The 18,392-nt window shown below is 36.4% G+C and overlaps 2 protein-coding genes across 2 annotated transcripts in view; both read right to left on the bottom strand.

Moving 5' to 3' along the window:
• Positions 1–827: 827 nt before the first annotated feature.
• On the bottom strand, positions 828–8,980 carry LOC306769706 (secretagogin-like; the record flags this gene model as incomplete). The annotated part of the gene is made up of 11 exons (XM_079258399.1): positions 8,862–8,980; positions 7,779–7,849; positions 7,118–7,213; positions 6,727–6,816; positions 6,270–6,326; positions 5,953–6,030; positions 5,817–5,872; positions 4,523–4,568; positions 4,318–4,377; positions 3,801–3,869; positions 828–953 (listed from the first exon to the last, which is right to left on the bottom strand). Exons 1-11 carry the CDS (start codon positions 8,929–8,931, stop codon positions 828–830), a joined length of 819 nt encoding a protein of 272 aa, XP_079114525.1. The 5' UTR covers positions 8,932–8,980.
• Positions 8,981–11,087: 2,107 nt separating this feature from the next.
• Positions 11,088–18,392, bottom strand: part of carmil1 (capping protein regulator and myosin 1 linker 1) — a gene marked incomplete at its 3' end in the record, with an annotated part of 45,866 nt that continues 38,561 nt past the window's right edge. The window contains exons 33-38 of the mRNA XM_079259295.1: positions 17,831–18,371; positions 17,218–17,260; positions 16,904–17,083; positions 16,626–16,739; positions 13,535–13,678; positions 11,088–11,212 (exon numbers count right to left, since the gene is read on the bottom strand). Coding sequence (XP_079115421.1) covers positions 11,088–11,212; positions 13,535–13,678; positions 16,626–16,739; positions 16,904–17,083; positions 17,218–17,260; positions 17,831–18,371 — 1,147 coding nt within the window. The remainder of the gene's footprint in view (positions 11,213–13,534; positions 13,679–16,625; positions 16,740–16,903; positions 17,084–17,217; positions 17,261–17,830; positions 18,372–18,392) is intronic.

The following is an 18,392-nucleotide window of genomic DNA, read 5'->3' on the forward strand; positions in this document are numbered from 1 at the left end:
GAAAGTCTGTTTATATTAAATGACATCATGTTTGTGTGTACAAACACAGTCAAATGTGCAAGGCAGGCATATTTTCCCCCTTATATTAAAATGTTTAATTTACTAATTTGCTAATTATCAAATGGCTATGTGGAAAAAATATGGTACAAAGAAAAGAAGAGGAGGTTAAAAAGATTCAACCTGATGCTGAAGATGTGTTTGGATTCTGGAAGAAAATGGTGAAATGATGGAATCTCATGCAGATGATGAATATGCTAATACAGATTAAATGCAGGTAAGAAAAGGCAAATGTGTGTCCACCTGGGTTCTTTTCAGTCTCTTAAGTTCTCTTATGACTTTGGGTTCACAAGACCTGGCAACCACAGTCAGACTTTGATTTTCTTATAATTCAAACTGTGTGACTGGTCGGTGTGTTTAGATGAAAGAAGTGAATAAAAAATGCAATTTTTCAAATCATAGATCATTCACTTTTTTATTAATTTGTCCATTATGCAATTAAAACATAATTTCTGGTTGTATATTATAACATTACAATAATGAGAAACATAGTCAAGTACAAACATGTATCATACCATCAGTGCATAAACACAGTATGCTCTTTTCCCCACGCTACAATTTCTAACACACAATATTTGTACAATTATATCTTTATTATTTTCTGAAGAAGGGAAATGACTTAAACCAAAGCAGTTTAATATCCAAACTGGGATGGAAAGAAAACCAAGTTTAATAAGGACAATTAACAAACAAAGAAAAGCTTTCCACTGACACAAATAAAGTAAGAAAAAAGAAAAATAAAAGCCTTTTGTGAATGTAGCTGTTGTCTGTTAGCTGAGTTTGAGGCCAAGGCACAGAGCCAGCTCGTTCTTCTGGATCTTTCCATCTCTGTTGATGTCACAGTGGCCCATCAGGGCCTTCCTAAATTTGTCCAGTTCTGTTCCACTGATACTGGGCTGTAGTGGGGGGGATTATTAGATTAGTGTCAGCAAATAGAGCAGAGGTCATATTAGTTCTTTAAAGATCACAATATCCAGAACAGTGTTAATATTTGGTCTCTATATAGATCATCCATCTTTAGTATTTCCATCAGTGTGCCGAGGTTCAGCTGGCAGCTGCAGACTACAGGTACATCTCAGAAAATTAGAATATTATGAAAATGTTCAATATTTTTCATCACTCGTTTCAGAATGTGAAACCCAAATATTCTATAGATTCATGACACATAGAGTGAAACATTTCCATCATTAATTCTGTGAAATATTGATAATTGTGGCTTAAAGAAAATGAAAACCCAAAATGCAGTGTCTCAGAAAATTAGAATATTGTGAAAAACTTCAATCTTAGAAAAACCCTAATCAACTAATCAACTCCAAACCCCTACAAAGGCATCCTAAACCTTTAAGTGGTCTCTCAGTCTGGGTCAGATGGCTACACAATCATGGGGAAGACGGCTGACATGCCAGATGTCCAGAAGATGATCATCAACCTCCACAAGGAGGGAAAGTCATAAAAGGTCATTTCTAAAGAAGCTGCTTGTTCACAGAGTACTGGATCCAAGCATATTAATGGAAAGTTGAGTGGAAGGAAAAGGTGCACCAGCAAAAGGCAGAACCGCAGCCTTGATAGGATTGTCAAGCAACATCCATTCAAGAATTTGGGGAGCTTCACAAGGAGCGAACTGAAGCTGGACTCAGCGCATCAAGAATCGCTACGCACTGACGAATCCTAGACATGAGCTACAAATGTCACATTCCTCGTGTCAAGCCACTCCTGAACCAGAGACGACGACAGAAGCATCTCACCTGTACGAGGAAGAAAGAGGACTGGACTGTTTCTCCGATGAAATCAAATTTTGCATTTCATTTGAAAATCAGGGTCCCAGAGTCTGGAGGAAGAGTGGAGAGGCACAGAATCCATGTTGCTGGAAGTCCAGTGTGAAGTTTCCACAGTCAGTGATGATGTGGGGAGGCAAGTCATCTGCTGGTGTTGCTCCGCTGTGTTTTCTGAAGTACACAGTCAACACAGCTCTCTACCTGGAAATTTAATTTCCTTTCTGCTGACAAGCTTTATGGAGATGCCGATTTCTTTTTTCCCAGCAGGACTTGGCACCTGCCTACACGGCCAAAGGGACCAAAAGCTGCTTCAATGACCACGGTGTTACTGTGCTATATTAGCCAACAAACTCACCTGATCTGAACCCCATAGAGAATCTGTGGGATATTGTCAAGAGGAAACAGAGAGACACCAGACCAACTATGCAGATGACCTGAAGGCTGCTATCAAAGCAACCTGGGCTTCCATTACACCTGAGCAGTGCCACACGCTGATTGTTTCCATTGTCACGCCGCATTGATGCAGTAATTCATGCAAAAGGAGGCCCAACCAAGTATTGAGTGCATGGAAATGAACATACTTTTTAGAAGCCTGACAATTCTGTTTAAAACATCCTTTTTTTTTTTTTTTTTAATTGATCTTATGTAATATTATAATTCTCTGAGACACTGCATTTTGGGTTTTCATTATCTTTAAGCCACAATCACCAAAATTTCAAGAAATAAATGTTTGAAATGTTTCACTCTATGTGTAATGAATTTATATAATATATGGGTTTCACATTCTGAAATGAGTGGGAAAAAATGTTGAACTTTTTCATAACATTCTAATTTTCTGAGATGTACCTGTATGTCAGATGACACTGGGTGGGAAATAAAGTTTGCATGGACGGACAGGTCACTGGTTAATGTTTATTCATTGCTTTACTCAGTTTTTTTATTGGCTAAACATTAATGTTCAATGCTAATAAGCTAAATACTATTTTTTGACTAATTATACATCTTATATCAACAGTTGTGGATTAAAGAGTGCAAAATTCCAGTGGTAGCTGGAGTTAAACTAAGTTTGAAAGACATGAGGATGAGGACTCCTATTTCAATCAATAAATCAGTCAATCAATCTTGATTTATAAAGAACTTTTCCTACAGTAAAGGCAAAAGAAAGAGAAAAACCAATATTACCCATTAATTCCCCCTTAATCAAGAGCCCAAGAAACCCACAAATACACAACATACAACTGACGCTTACAGATGATAACACAGCAAACACAAAAAGTCATGTCTCAAGAGGCGCCATCCCAACCCCGTTAACTGTATCAGAAAACTAAGACACTGAAAAAAAGTTAAGGAATTTAGAAAAACATCATAAAAATAAAGATATACCAAGAAACATAAAAGACAAATAAAAATGTTAAGATGAGATACAAATTTAAGAGAATAGAAACATTGTAAATAAAAATTAACATGTCGTGAAATAATAAAATAGTCTTAAAACAGTTTAAAACAATTATAGCTTCAAAAATTATTAATCAAAAGTTTTACTGAAAAGATAAGATTTAAGCTGCCTCTTATATAAACACTCTCAGCCACCCGCAGGTGTACGGTCTCTATTTACAAGTCTGTACACATCTGCTTGTCTTTATTATTGTTATAGTGTTGTTGCTGTTTTACCTGCATTAACTTTTTAACATTAGCAAAATAATATTTATTGATCCATAGCATATTAATTCATTAACATGTTTAACTAGTGCGGTGGCTGTTAATATGATCAATGTGCCTTTTATTGTAAGCAGTATGTAAAGCTCGAGCCTGTTTTAATGGGGGACACCGAAGAACAAATATCATCCAGTGACGTTTACAAATTGAGGAAAGAAAATCAGTCATCAGGTAATAATTAGATATATGACTGATTAAGCTATAGGATCCTCAACTGGTCAGACTGCAACATGATAGGATATTTATATTTACCTTCACCAGCTCCATCATATCTTTGACAAATCCATCCACCTCAGGACCTTCCAAGGCGCCGGTTTTACTCTATGGACATACATGAAGAACACACACGTTTAGTTTCAGCTAATCACCTGAACTTCTGTATGTAATTTATACATTTCTCTATTTACCAGAATAATATTAAAAAGCTGCAATTTTTTGTTTTTCTCATGTACAGCTGGATCCACCTACTCCCATCTATAAACACAGGAAAGCTCTTAAAATAAACAAACCAAATCTAATGTTGATCTTTTTTCAATAACCATTATATTCTCAATATGCACATATGACAAAGATTATGTTTGGTAGTGCATAAAATTATTATGTGATGTAATAAAAAGGCAATTTTTTTTTTGTTAATTTCATAACCAAGTTGCAATTAATGCAGGTCACGCAGTCTTCCCAAATTTAAAGAAACTATTGTGTTTAATTATCTCTTACCTGGAATACAGAACAAAACAAAAGCTAGAAAAACACAGAAATCTGGACTCACAACATCATAGTGAGCGAATATCTTCTCAAAGTCTCTCTTCCTGTCTTCCTGACTGCAAGCCTGAGAGCACAATGAGAAGAATCCTTCAAACATTCATCTGAAAGTATTAAATATGTTTTAGATAAAAATAAAAAAGTAGACACTTGAACCTGTTTTCTTTAAGACAAGCAATAAAACATTGTGAACAAAGATTCTTTCAACTTACATCCATCTTAAACTTCAGTAAGAAGTTTTCTTTCAGTGACAAAATTCTGCAGAAATCATACAAAACAAAGATATATTTTCAGTTTATTTACTTGCTTTTTCAGTGGTTCTTTGCTGTTTGTACCGTAGTAACAATATCTCCTAAAAAAAAAGCTTATTTTGGTTGTTGTAGTAGAAGTTGTTACTAAAACAGATCAAACACACAGCGACAAGGGGATGCAACTTAAACACAAATTACCTAAATATGCAGAAGCTCAAAGGAAATGCTAAAATGGGTACGAAAGCAACTGTAAATAGCATAAAAGTGATGAAAAGATTCAGTAACAACAAATATAAACAATTTATCATTTAGATTTTTTTCTGCAAATCTCTTTGAGTCAAATGTTAGGTTTTATGATGACACTAGTTATCCATGTACAAGTGTTTAGAAGTGCACAACATTTCCCTTTATATTAAAAAGTATTGTAAAAACTATCAACCAGGAGGCAGAAGACAAGTTTCACATTGTTTTAAACAAAGTTTTCACAATAACATGATGCAACTGGTCTTAGCAGCTTTATGTATTAAATATGATATGCGCATTATTAAAGGGTTCATTTACAGACCACAAGATATTCTGCCTAGAATCATTTAGATTTAGTTGTTTACCTTTGTTAAAAAAAACTAAAACATAAATATTGGTTCAGTGTTCTGTTTTTTTTTTGTTTGCTTTGTGGGTTTTCATGTTTGGAGTTTCGATTTATTGTGATACTCATTCTGTTTTTATTTTTATTTCTCTTGTGGGTTAATTGATGCCACGTAGTGCTTAATCTGGTTTTATGCAAGACCACCGATGGAAAAATCAATAACACGGGGAGGAATGGATTTAATTCCATTTTCAGTTCAGCCAGTCAATCAGTTATGCTTTTCCTCATCTCTTTTTCCCTCTTACCGTAAATCTAAGCAAGATTGTGGGCCATCAACAGCAAGAAACATCCTTATTTTAGCTGATTTCTCTCGACATGACACTACGCCAACAAAACACAATTAAAACACAACTTTTTAAAAAGAAATTCAACCTATTTCCCTCAATAAATATCTTAATTTACTTTAAATTCAACATGTGATGACGTCATAGATGCCAAAAGCCACTTTTGCAACGAGCCTCGTCTTTCACCTCTCCTCTTGGTACATTTTGGGAATTGTGATATCCCTCAAAACATTTGACTAAGATTGTTTTCCAGGTTGGTACCAAAATAAAGAAATGAGACGAACCACTGGTAACACCTCGATCACATGACACAGAGTGACAGTACCTGGCCAGATCATTTAAATCAAGTCTGCCGTCCTTGTTTTTGTCGAACATCTTCATCTGAGGGGAAAGAAATTCAGACTGAAGACAGCAGTGAGTGATGATCCATTAGCATAAGTCTCAACACAGTTACAAGTTACCATGGTGTTGGTGTACTCCTCCAGTTTTTCAGGGGTGATGGACTTCCTGTGTTGGAGGAACAGATCCTGAAGGAAACCCTGACACAACATACAACAAAGATGCTTTAAAACTGCTGGGTGCACTCAAAGTTGGTTTTAAATGGTAAACACCTAATATTTGTTTTGTTTAATTATCTCAAATTAGCAGATTAATATTTGCTCTGCAGACATAGTTAGTTTGACTTTAATTTACAAAATATCACTAGACATCATCTAGTAAATCCTTTTAAAAACAATTCTGTCTTTGGCAATTTGTTAGAAAAATAAGCTGTGTTAACCTTAAGCTCATTGACTGAGATGTAGCCGCTGCTGTCCACGTCATAGTTTCTCCAGATCTGAAATAAATAAATAAATGAATAAAAATTAAATTAAGAGTAGAAAAACTATATATGATTAAAAAAAAAAAAAACCATTAAAACAACATAAATATGACATGCTTTTATCTTTGTCAGGAAGATGGTATTAAAGACATGTCATGTCGTGTCAAACTTTAAATATTAATGTATCACCTAAGTCTGGATCTTAAAAGAAACTTTATGTGAATTAAAGGCTGTTAATGAAAACCAGAGAGATGCCAAAAACTTGCAGAAGAATATGAGGATTTTTCTGCACCTGATGAGCACCTTACAATGCTGTGTACATGAAGTACGCAGAGAGACGTTTTGGCTGTTTCTGAACATTTTGAAGGACATGATGATTTTCACCTTCCTTGTTTATGTGAGTTTGAAACCTCACCCTCATAAACTCCACACTGTTGTCCAGTGGCGTCTCTCTGCGGAACAAAAGCAGGAAGTTTTCCTCCTCAGGCAACATCAAGGTGGCCAGCTGGAGGAAGATGATGTTCAGTTTAACAATAACTCTTCATCTTTTTTTTTTTCATCTCAGCTAAACCATTTAACTATAAAAACTTAAAATATTGGTCAGTTTTAACTTTATATCTGCTTTTGGAGTTACATGTGCAGTTACTGACACAACTGTTGACTTGCAACAGCAATTATCACCATTTCAAGACTAAAATGAATTCTTGATCAATCATTTTATTATATAGCTAGGAGAAGAAAAAAAAAAAACAATCTACAAACACCACAGAACGGCTCTGAGTTGCAGTGAAAGGATGCAGTTTTACCTCTTGAATCTGCAGACGTCTTTCAGCTGCAACGTCACAACCAGACGCACATCTTTCTTTCAGCTCTTTGATTCTGTCCTCAGATATCTCCTCTTTCTGAAAACAGAAATGCATCCCATGTGCATCCACACTGAAGACATACTTTTCAGGTAATAATAAAATAACAATGTAAGTTTAAATTGCAAAACAAAAAACAAACCAGAAAACAAAACAAACAAAAAAAGATGAATTGGCTAGTAAAAAAAAATCCTTCAAGACTAAATAAATAACTAAATAAAAACAAATACAGTTGGTGGTTACCATGACAAGTACTGCTTCTGTATCAATAAATAATTACACAAAACAGTAAAAACAAACAACTCCCCTTTACCTAAACAATAACAACAACAGCAACAAAAGATCACCATTAAGCACTTTGTTATTTTAGTCCTTCATGAGGAACTGGAACGGTTCAGACTGTTGTGCTTCTAGAGCTGTTATTAAATAAAACATAGAATCAACCAACATTGTATTGTTTTATTAAAAAAAAAAAAAAAAAAAAAAAAAAAAAGGAAATAAATAAATAATGAAGAAAAAACCCTGCAAACGTGAGAGGTGAAGCTTTACAGAAGCCCAGAACTTGAGCAACTAAACTGAAACAGTGCTTTCGGAGGGATTTTACCTTCATCCCAAGTTTTTGCAACATGTGCTTAAAGAAGGCATCCAGGTCCTTTCCTTCAATGAAGCCCTTATCTATAACACACACAATATAACAGAAAGAATCAATGTGCACTCCTCTTAAAGAATTACTTCATGCAACTTATTAGATTTCAGTGTTACAATGATCTTAAAAATATTACTATTTGTTTTTATAATTATTTTAAAAATAATATGCGGTGAATCTTATTCTTTCCTATAACAGACTGATCAATATTTGAGACCTTTAAAAACAGTCTAGTTGATAAAATCCCTTAAAGACACCACCTGATGTCACGTCAGGTGTTTATAAATTTCCTACTCTACAAAAAAAAAATATTAAAAAGATGTTTGGTTTTGTGATAAAGATCTTGTGAAAGAAAAAAAATCCACAAGGAAGCCGTTAAATCTCATGTGCATCATTTGTGGGGAGGAGTTTCCATCTATCCATCAAGTTATTATGTAGTTTAGACTTTCAATACATTTTTCAGTATTTTTTCATTAATTTTCTAATTTTCTTCACAGATAGTCCAATAAAGTGCTGCGGGGACGCCGGAGCCAACCATTGGGCAAGAGGCAGATAAACCCTGGACAGGTTGCCAGTCCATCGCACGCAATTTTTCAGCATGTAATAAAGTTGCATCATGAATCCAATACCTTTTTCCAAACAAGTAAAAATGACACATATATGGAACATGAAAATAAAGTTAGAATAAAACAAGTTATTGCTGGTAAGTCTGCAGCTAGTATGATAAAGACATTTCTAGAGTTTAGATGCACTTCATTCCCTTTTAAACATGTATTATTCTGAATATTCTTTTGCACTGCCATTTGTGATGTAATTTATCACTGCAAAAAACAGAATCGAGGTACATTTCCATCCTAATGAGTGGTCATTTATATAATAAACTTCTAGTCCTGGTTTTCTAATTAAATATTTAGTGCAGACTTTAACCACTATAAAACTTGTAAGATATATATATATATATATATATATATATATATATATATATATATATATATATATATATATATATATGTATATATATATATATGAACAACTTTGTACCGTTTTTGTCAAAATGTTGCCAGATCTGTAAGAATCCTGCAGCTTCCAGTCTCCCCAATGCACTGTCCATGGTGTCCGAAAAATTGAACTCAGTACAAAAAAAACAAAACAAAGAAAAAAGATGGTGTCTCAGTGCAGATGATGTGTTATCCACTGGGACCAACTCAGTGTTTGCTCTCAGGCGTCTCCTGAAAACAGCCACATGAGACTCCAGGCACTGGCTCTTGTATGTGAGGGGAGGAGCAGACACAAAATCATGCAGACGGGTGTGTAGAGAGAGTGTGTGTTGTGTGACCATTAACCGAGTTTATTGGTATAAACATGCACACAGAGAAATATTTATACGCTTCAGGTCACAGTTTCAGTATTCTTGGCCAGATGACAAACAATTAAACATATAATCAGGTGAAATTCATGAAGTTGATTAAAAAACAGTGATAATATTTTCCCAGTAAAATAAAAAAACCATCACCATCATATGAAAGGATACATGTAGAATATTCAGCATAAATCGCATCTTCTGCTCATAATACAATATAAACCCCAGCATTTCTGCATTTAACATCTAAAAAAAGAAAACCCCAATCACAATTATAAACAGAACCATAAACAAATGTTAGTACATATTTACACTGATGTGTGTGTGTATATATATATATATATATATATATATATATATATATATATATATATATATATACACATATATATATAATACACTGGTAAGTGCAGCAGTACACGATTAATCAGTACACATTGCATGTCATAGTGAAGCAGCAGCAGTGCTGGAACTGATTTGATGATAATTTGGAATTAACATTAATATTTCAACTCAATGTCTTTGTTTTCACACAGATTACTTGCAAATTCCCACAGCGACAAAAACAAAAACAAAACCAAAAAACAGTAGTAACTGCAATATTTCATAGATAAAATGGATATTTTAGAAGTTCAACCACAAATGAATAACTCTACAGTAAATAAAAGTTTAGCAGGTATGTGCTTTTGCAAAAAGAAAAAAAAAAAAAAAAAAAAAAAAAAAGATCTGTTTTGGTGTCAGGTGAACACAATTAAATCACTGTAGAACATATGAGATTAAAAAGTGCATTACATTCAGCAGATCTGCAGGTCAGGACAAGCTTTGACTGAAAACAGGAAAATCTTTGTGGACATTAGTGTTTAATATTTATAAAACTGCTCAGACTGTGAGCTGAACATACCTGCATCACTTTCAGCCATTTTCTTTCTGGGATTTCAGTTCAGACAGCTCATTTGTTAAAATCTAACAAAGGCCTTTGCAGGTGGAGTAAAATTTACATTTCAAGATTTGAAGGAAACTAAATTAGGAACAAAATCTTGAATAATAAAGAATAAGATTTGGTGATTATTATTTTATTTGCAGTGTGCTGATGATACGGTAACTAAGGAGTGTAATCAGTGTCCTGCTCGCCACACTAAAGTGTTTCAGAGATTTTTAGAGGCACACTTGGACGTGAACTTTGTGAAACTCAGGAGCTTTCAACATCAACATTAAATCTTTAAGCTAATGCTAAAAAAAAAAAGCGGTCAGCATCTAAATCAAGAAGAAAGGGTGGACGCTTCGGATGCGTGACCCTGTGCCTGAAATCAGGTTATAAACATCTGCTGCTCTTCTCTACATGAATTTCTGAGCGTCTCCACAACCACCTGCTAATAAATTTCTCTTTTTTATCTTATTTTTTCTCAGATTTCCTGCCGGTATAAAGACCAAGATCCAGTTGACCTGCAGGGCGGACATAACACAAGACAGCTTTCAATCGAAACCCTGTTATGTTACAGACAAAAAACAAACAAAAGTGAAGACAGAATCATTCTTCTCAGTGCTTTTGACTAAGCAAACTTTTTTTTCTTTATAGCTGGTTATGTTTATATAGCAAGCAAAGATTGTCTCTGCGCCAGATAAAAGCCATCTGGTTGGCTCTTTATGGTCCTATTAGAGCTGTAGACAGAGACAGTAATGAAGCCGTTTTGGCATCCATTTACCTGGTCTGGTCGCTGCAATGATAAGAAAATGACATCCAAAAAAAATGCTTTTGTGGACATTTTGCAAACATGTCTGAAATGTGACAAGAAAAAAACAAATAATACATGTGCTTTGCCGATAAGTATGTATGGGACTGACATCCTTTATGGGAGCAGAATGGACAGTCAGGCAGGATTTAAAAGATGATGAAGATCTGCCTGGAGTCACATGGAAGGAGTTTCATCACCAGACTCGTCCTCTGATCTGTCTGATTTGATATCAGCGGTCGAAGTCGGACACTCTGCTACAACTGAGATGTGATCGGTTTCAGCCTGAGATGGAGGTCGCACTGGAAAGACAGAAAACAGACATGAGCAAGTTGCTGACACGGTGACATAACACTAAAGTCCATCGTATGTCCAATATGAAAGCAGGAAACAGGGAAACATCAGAGTTACAGCACAACATTCAGCAATCTCAGAAGATGATTTACAGACATGACCTCAGTCTCTTAGATAAACAACAAATAGTCTGTGCATGTAATGTACATTTATCAGAGTCCTGAAATGTTCCAGAGGTGTGCTGGAGTGACAGCATGTCTGTCCCAGAGGTCCCAGAACACTTGATGCCACTGTGCATGTGAATATGTGTTTGTAATTTCTGATGATCTCTTGAATCCTTTCTGCTCAATTCCTGTTCTAAAAATTCATAAATCAAAGATCGAGCATTAATTGACAGGGCCAATAACATCGACCGATATCAGACAATTTTATAATAATCATTTTATAATAATTCTGAGTGATTAGCACTGTAGCCTCACAGCCAGAAGGTTGCTGGTTCGATCCTCAGCTGGGGTGAGGTTTGGACAGTGGCCTTTCTGTGTGGAGTTTGCATGTTCTCCCCGTGTATGCGTGGGTTCTCTCTGAGTACACCTGCTTCCTCCCACCATCCAAAGACATGCATGTTAGGTTAACTGGTTACTCTAAATTGCCCATATTCGTGAGTGGTTGTTTGTCTCTGTGTGGCCCTGCGATGGACTGGCGAGCTGTCCAGGGTGTACCCTGTCTTTTGCCCAAAGACTGCTGGGATAGGCTCCAGCTTCACTTCATCAGATTAAGCATGTAGGATAATGAATGAATGAATAATTCTGTGTGAAATGCATGTTCTCGCCGTGTATGCATGGGTTCTGTTCAGGTACTCCGGCTTCCTCCCACCATCCAAAGTGCATATTAGGTTACCGGTAATAAGTTACTCTCAAATTGTCCATGTTGAGTGTGAGGTGGTTGTTTGTCTCTCTGCGTGGCCGTGTAATAGACTGCTGACTCTGCCTCTTGCACAGTTATTGCTAGAATAGGCTCCAGATTCCCATGATCCTGTATTAGACTAAGCCAGATGTTTCTATCTCCGGTCTGCAAGAGCCACAATCTTCCAGGTTTTCCATGCATCCCTGTTCCAACACAGCTGACTCAAAGGAATAAGTCATAATGCAGACATTCATAGGCTGTCAGATCCATTTAATTTGAGTCAGGTGTGTTGAAACTGAAATACAATGATATATCTGCAGGACAGCAGCCCTTGAGGACCGACTTTGGACACCCCTGGACTAAGCCGTGACTGACTGACATCGGCCATTTTTTCCACCAATATCTGATAAAATAAGTTTATTTTTGTGGAAAAAACAAAATAAATCTATGATTTTAGGATTAAAAAAGAAAAACCAAAAAACGCAAAAAAAAATGTACCAAAACCAAACCAAAGGTCAAAAATCTGAGGTATGACCATACCGCAGGCTACCTGTACCGTTGCACCCCTCTTTAATAAGATACCTGTAAGCAGATATGCATAAATGCCATCTATAAAGTTCTTAGCTTAATGATAATAAGTGCATATTGTTTGTTTATATGTCGTCTGTACTTACATTTCTATGTTACCATTTAGGTAAAGAGGCAGAAGTTTGAGTTCATATTTGTGCAAAATATTATAGGCCTATATACGTGTCGTGTATTAGATGTGGGATAACTGAATCGAAAAATTGAATATCTGGATCTTTTGCTTTACAATTTTAAAATAAATTTTTTTTGCTTCACAATCGATTTTTTTCTTTAAAAAAAAACAAAAATAATCCATTATAAGATTTTTGTCATTTTTATTTTTTTATTGATCTTTTTACTTGCCATCTTGGGCTTTATAGCAGCAGGATGGTTGTCTGACTACTGTGTTGTTTTTCTCTATCTGAAATCAAGAAATATGGGTTAGCAAAAAAGGCTTTGTTCATTTTTTTATGTTTTTAATCTCCACAAATCAGCAATGTTTAAGAATTGTGAGAATGTCAATTTAAATCGAATCGGCGCCCAAAAAAATCAGAATCAAATTGAATCGGGACAAAAGTGTATCGTCACAGCCTGATTGTGTATGTATGAGTGGATGTGAGTGAGAAAGATCATGATCAGGTGTGTTTTTACTTACTAAAAATCTGTGTCTAGACTACATACTTAGGCGTGTGAAGACTTGTGTTTTCACTTTTCAAAAACAATTTTTATAGTGTAATACGCTTTGTGGTACATTTGTATGAGAAATGCTACTTTTTAAATAAAAATTGATTTGATATGATACAGAAAACTGAAAAAAAACAAAAAAACAAAAAAAAAAACAAAACTGTGTATTGTCTAACCGTATGCAGGAAGGGATTTAGTGCGTTCGTGGTCTTCTCGGTCACTTGGAAGACTGGATGACCTCTTCAGAGACGACCACTGTCTACTACCGATGTTACCTGCGATGGGCTGGTCAAAGGTGTCGCCTTCTGATGAAAACTCAGCTGCAGGAGGAAGAGGTGGGACATAGGAAACAAATCAGACAAGTTATTTTAAGCTCACAACTATAAACTCCATCTCAACTGATGGATTAACAAAAAAAATCGTATTCCTGTAGCTCTCCTTGGCTGTTAAAATGATAATCCTCTTTATTTCATTTTGACCAGAATTTATAAGATCAAATCTAAAATAAATCACATGCTCACATTTCATGCTAGTTAATACTTGATGTTTACCGTAGTTTAATTTAACATGTCATCAATTTATTACTTTTGGTCTTGTTTGTTGTATGAGTTTTTATCACCTTCGCCTTTTAGCTAAAATGAAATCTTATTTGTCTTTATCTGATTTCGAGCGCATCATGCATGCTTTTATTTCCTCATGTCTGGACGACTGCAACGCACTCTATTCTGGAATTAATCACAGCGCACTTTACCGACTGCAGTTAGTCCAAAATGCCGCTGCATGCCTTTTTAACAACAAACCGAAAATGAGCACATCTCCCCTATTCTTGCGTCTTTGCACTGGCTTCCTATTTGTTTTTTTAAATTGATTTTAGATTTTGTTGTTTGTTTTTAAGGCGTTGAATGGACTGGCCCTAATATCGCATTTCTGACCTCATTCAAATTTACACGCCGCGCTCTGAGGTCAGAGGGCCAGTGCTAGCTTATTGTCCCGAAGACGAGGTTTAAAACTCGGGGGGACAGGGCCTTTTCTGTGGCAGGACCTAAACTGTGAAATGCCCAGCATCCTCCCCTCCATGTCAAAATGGCCCCAAACCTGGAGTGTTTTAAAGGCAGAGTATGTAAGATTTCAAGACGATTCTTTCCGCCACCAGGTGGCAAACACCAGGTCGTGAGTAAAACCACAAAACTGCTACCTCCACAAACGACCACAGATTGGCTGTAATGAGCAAAACTCACCCCTCACCCCTCCTCCTTGCCAGCTCCAATGAGGGCAGGAATCGCTTGTGAGCTGTAGCTCAGAGCCGCTCTGCAATAAATGGAGTACTTTTTTTCCACCCCCTACTGGTGGAAAAAAAGTACTTTTTTTTTTACTGGTCAGAAAACATTCAAGAAGGATCTTTGTCATTAATTAAACTTGTAATTTAATAACGCATCAAATATGGACAGACTGGAACCTACATGTTTAAAAAACTATCTAATTTTAGTTAAAAAAAAGTTAATTCATTTTGAAAATATTGAAAATCTTACATACTCTACCTTTAAGTCTTAAAACTCACTTTTATTACCTGGCTTTTAACACCGCATGAGCTGTGTGATCATCTGTCTTTTTTAATTTAATTTTATTTGATTTTATTAAATTATTTATTGCCTATTTATTGTGATTGATTTTTAGGCTTATTTGTATTTATTGCTATTTTAGTATAGTTTGTGTTTTAGTAATGTAACATGGTTTTTCCTTTACTTGTGCACCCCTTTGGAAACCGTTTACTTTGATAAAATGTGCTATATAAATAAAGTGGAATGGATTGGAGAAAAGGGTATGTTCATCAGGGAACACATAAGATTCATTGAGTTTATATATTAAAAATGACAGCATGGTTTGATTTCTGATGGTGTTGCAGAAAGAAATTTGAATCTAGTTTACATACAGAGGACCCTCTCCGTCAGCAGAACAGTCAGACAATCCATCTGTCAGCTGCTCTTACTACCAGGTGTTTTAATCAGACGTCCTTTTATATTGCTATTGCTAGAAATGGCCGTTTTTATCATTTATTTTATCCTCCTGCAATACTGCAAAGAAAGACTTCATCACCACTGCCCTGTATTTATGGATTTAATGTATGTTAATGGGCTAATGCTGAATGAAATGTTATCCAACACCTCTGATCAGAAATTCACTCTGTAAAAATGTCCGTGTAAAATGTGATAAATGCTTAAAACAAATTCTCTTTGCTTCTTGTCGCTTTGATTTTAAAAACACATCTTTTTACACAGTAATTAAAAAGTCAACTTGCCTTTCTGATTACAGAGAAGAAACCCAGAGGATTTCCTCTAACAGTTAATTAGCCAAGTAGGACATTAAACTACAACATCACACACACACACACACACACACACACACACACACACACACACACACACACACACACACACACACACACACACACACACACACATTTAGACAGATCAAGTACAGACTGGGATTGCATGCATCTGCTCCGAGTCTCACAGATCTTCTTTTCACATGTGCATGGTGTGTGTGGAGGCGTCAAGTGTGGCCTTGAAAGCCTTCATTAAACATCTGATCACCTGTTAAATTGACTGTTAGGCTCTCAGCTTTCCTTCAGCTCACAGACAGAAATATCACAAACCCAGCAGCTTACTTACATCCTCTCAGTGGTTCTCATCACATGACTGATTTCATTCTTTTTAAATCAGCATTTAAGTTTTGCTCTTTTTTTCTTGACTCATGTCATCTTTCATATACTACACTGCAGGATTGATGTGTGTCAGTGAGAGGAGTCAGTTTGTGGAATGTTTTGAACCAAGTAGTGAAAGAATTAGCATAAAAAGTCTTGTTTAAAGCGAAAATTAAGGAAGTTTTATTAAACAGATATTATGAATGATATGAAAACTAAGCTACGTCCAAAGTTGTAAGATATGAGGAATGAGTTGTAAAATTGTAAGGCACGAGAAAATGATGGGGGGGGAAAAAAGGGTTTAGTTTAGTGTTATGTACCTGATTAATTCCCGTAGAATTACTTTTATTTCCATCTTGTATTAACTTTTTGGTCAGTTTGGTTAAATACTACACTGATGTTTGGGTGAAAAGGGGGAAATAATATCAGACTTTACTGCTGCTGCTTTGTATTTCATTCAAATTTAATTTGAAAATATGTTCAGATTTTAAAATATGTTTTGATTCATTGAATGAAAAAAATAAAACAATGAAGAGAGATATTAATAATTAAATGGAGATAAAAACCATCCAGTGGGGACAAAGATCCAACAGGGCTGCTGCCGGTGCTGTCCTGCTCTGATAGCGCCCTCGTCAGGCGAACGGCCGGCAGTGGCGCCTTGGGTGTCCCTGCAGAGTCATCTGAGACACAAATAAATAAAGATTCAACAACTGATTGGTTCTTAAATTCACATAAAAAGGAGCTGGTCATCATCAAAATGATGATGCATGACTGAGCAAATCTTTCTGTTTACTTTCTCAGAAATCTAAAAACAATTAGTGATGTGTGTTCTGTGAAGCTGAACCTTTAATATCTTTGTTTTTATCCAGGACACATATGCTGCTTGGTTTAGGACTGATTGGACTGATGGGCCCAGATGTTCGGGATGCCAGGGAGGGTTTAGCAGCCTGAGGTGAGAGTGGTTTGAGGCTGATGCTTGGTGGTTTGGACCTGGGAGCCGGCTCTGATCTGAGGTCTTCTGTGTCTGCTTGGACAAAAAAAACGGACGTTCGACTTGGCTGCAGTGAAGTAAAATTCATGACAGCAATTTGCCAACCTGAAACTTGACACTGTAAACATCTGAAAGTCTGGAGTGGGCATCATTTTGAACACACTCACCTTTGTCAGCATCCAACTTGTCCACTCCAGGTGATGACTCAGACTGGAAGAAAAAGTCAGAGAGAGATTTCAATCCAACACAAATCAATGAGTAAACACTCACTGAGAACCTCATTTGGAAAATTTGTACTTTTAAACAGCTTTTCTACACTTCTTATTACATTTATTGTAGACAAGGCCGGATTATCCAATGCACATTATGGGCACATGCCCACATGGGACACATGTGAGGGAAAACGCCAGCAGTTTGGACACAAAACACAATGTATATAAAAGCCAGATAGTTACACCACAGTGTCAATTGTTGCTATTGTTACCATTGGCTGAGAGATGTTAGAAAATGTTGTTTCACAGTGTATCATTCACAATTTTCACAATGTTGCAGTGGGGAAGGGGGCCCCTGGAACACTTTGGACCCAGGGGCCTGTGCACTTTTAATCCGGCCATGATTGTAGGTTTACTAGTGATGTGGCACTGGGGGTTGATGAAAAATGTGCATAATTTGCCCATTAAAAATGTACTAATTTGATTAATTCATGATGGCTACAAATACTCTAAGAATGAATCAAATACTGCATCATAAATACTTTAGAAATTAAACACCATCCATCACCTTCTTTTCAGCCATTTTCTCATGCCTGGCCTTCTTCTCTTGCCTGGCCTTCATCTCAGCCAGCAGGTCTTTTCCCATCACGGGAATCCCGATGTGCCGATGCATGTGGGGGTTCTCCTTTCTCTCTGTGTTTTTCATTTTCTCCTGGTGCTCCATTCTTTCCCCGTTCTTTTCCTCTCCCTTGTCCTCGACAGGTTTAGTGGCAGCTGGAGACGTCTCCGTTTCAAAATCTGTGTGGTTCGAGGACTGTGGTTTTTGGAGGTCTTGTTGAGGCTCGGCGACAGTGACAGGACTTTTTACAGGTGGCGTGGGGGATGTCGGTGCCGTCTTCTCCAACGGTGGGTTGACAGGGGAAGTGGGTGCAGCGGTGGTGGAAGAGGAAGAGGCTGGTTGAGGTAATCTGACAGAAGGACTTCCGTGGCTTTTCTCTGAGCGGGAAGTTCGGGATTTGATGAGGTTAAAGAAGCCACTCTTTCTGGATTCACGTTTTTTATCCGAGCCTTCCTGAGTGTTGGTGGGTGAACTTTTAACAGAAGGAAGTCTGAAGAAGATCAAAAATTGA

The sequence above is a fragment of the Telmatherina bonti genome, assembly GCF_933228915.1.
Source record: "Telmatherina bonti genome assembly, chromosome: 19".
Lineage (NCBI taxonomy): Eukaryota > Metazoa > Chordata > Actinopteri > Atheriniformes > Telmatherinidae > Telmatherina > Telmatherina bonti.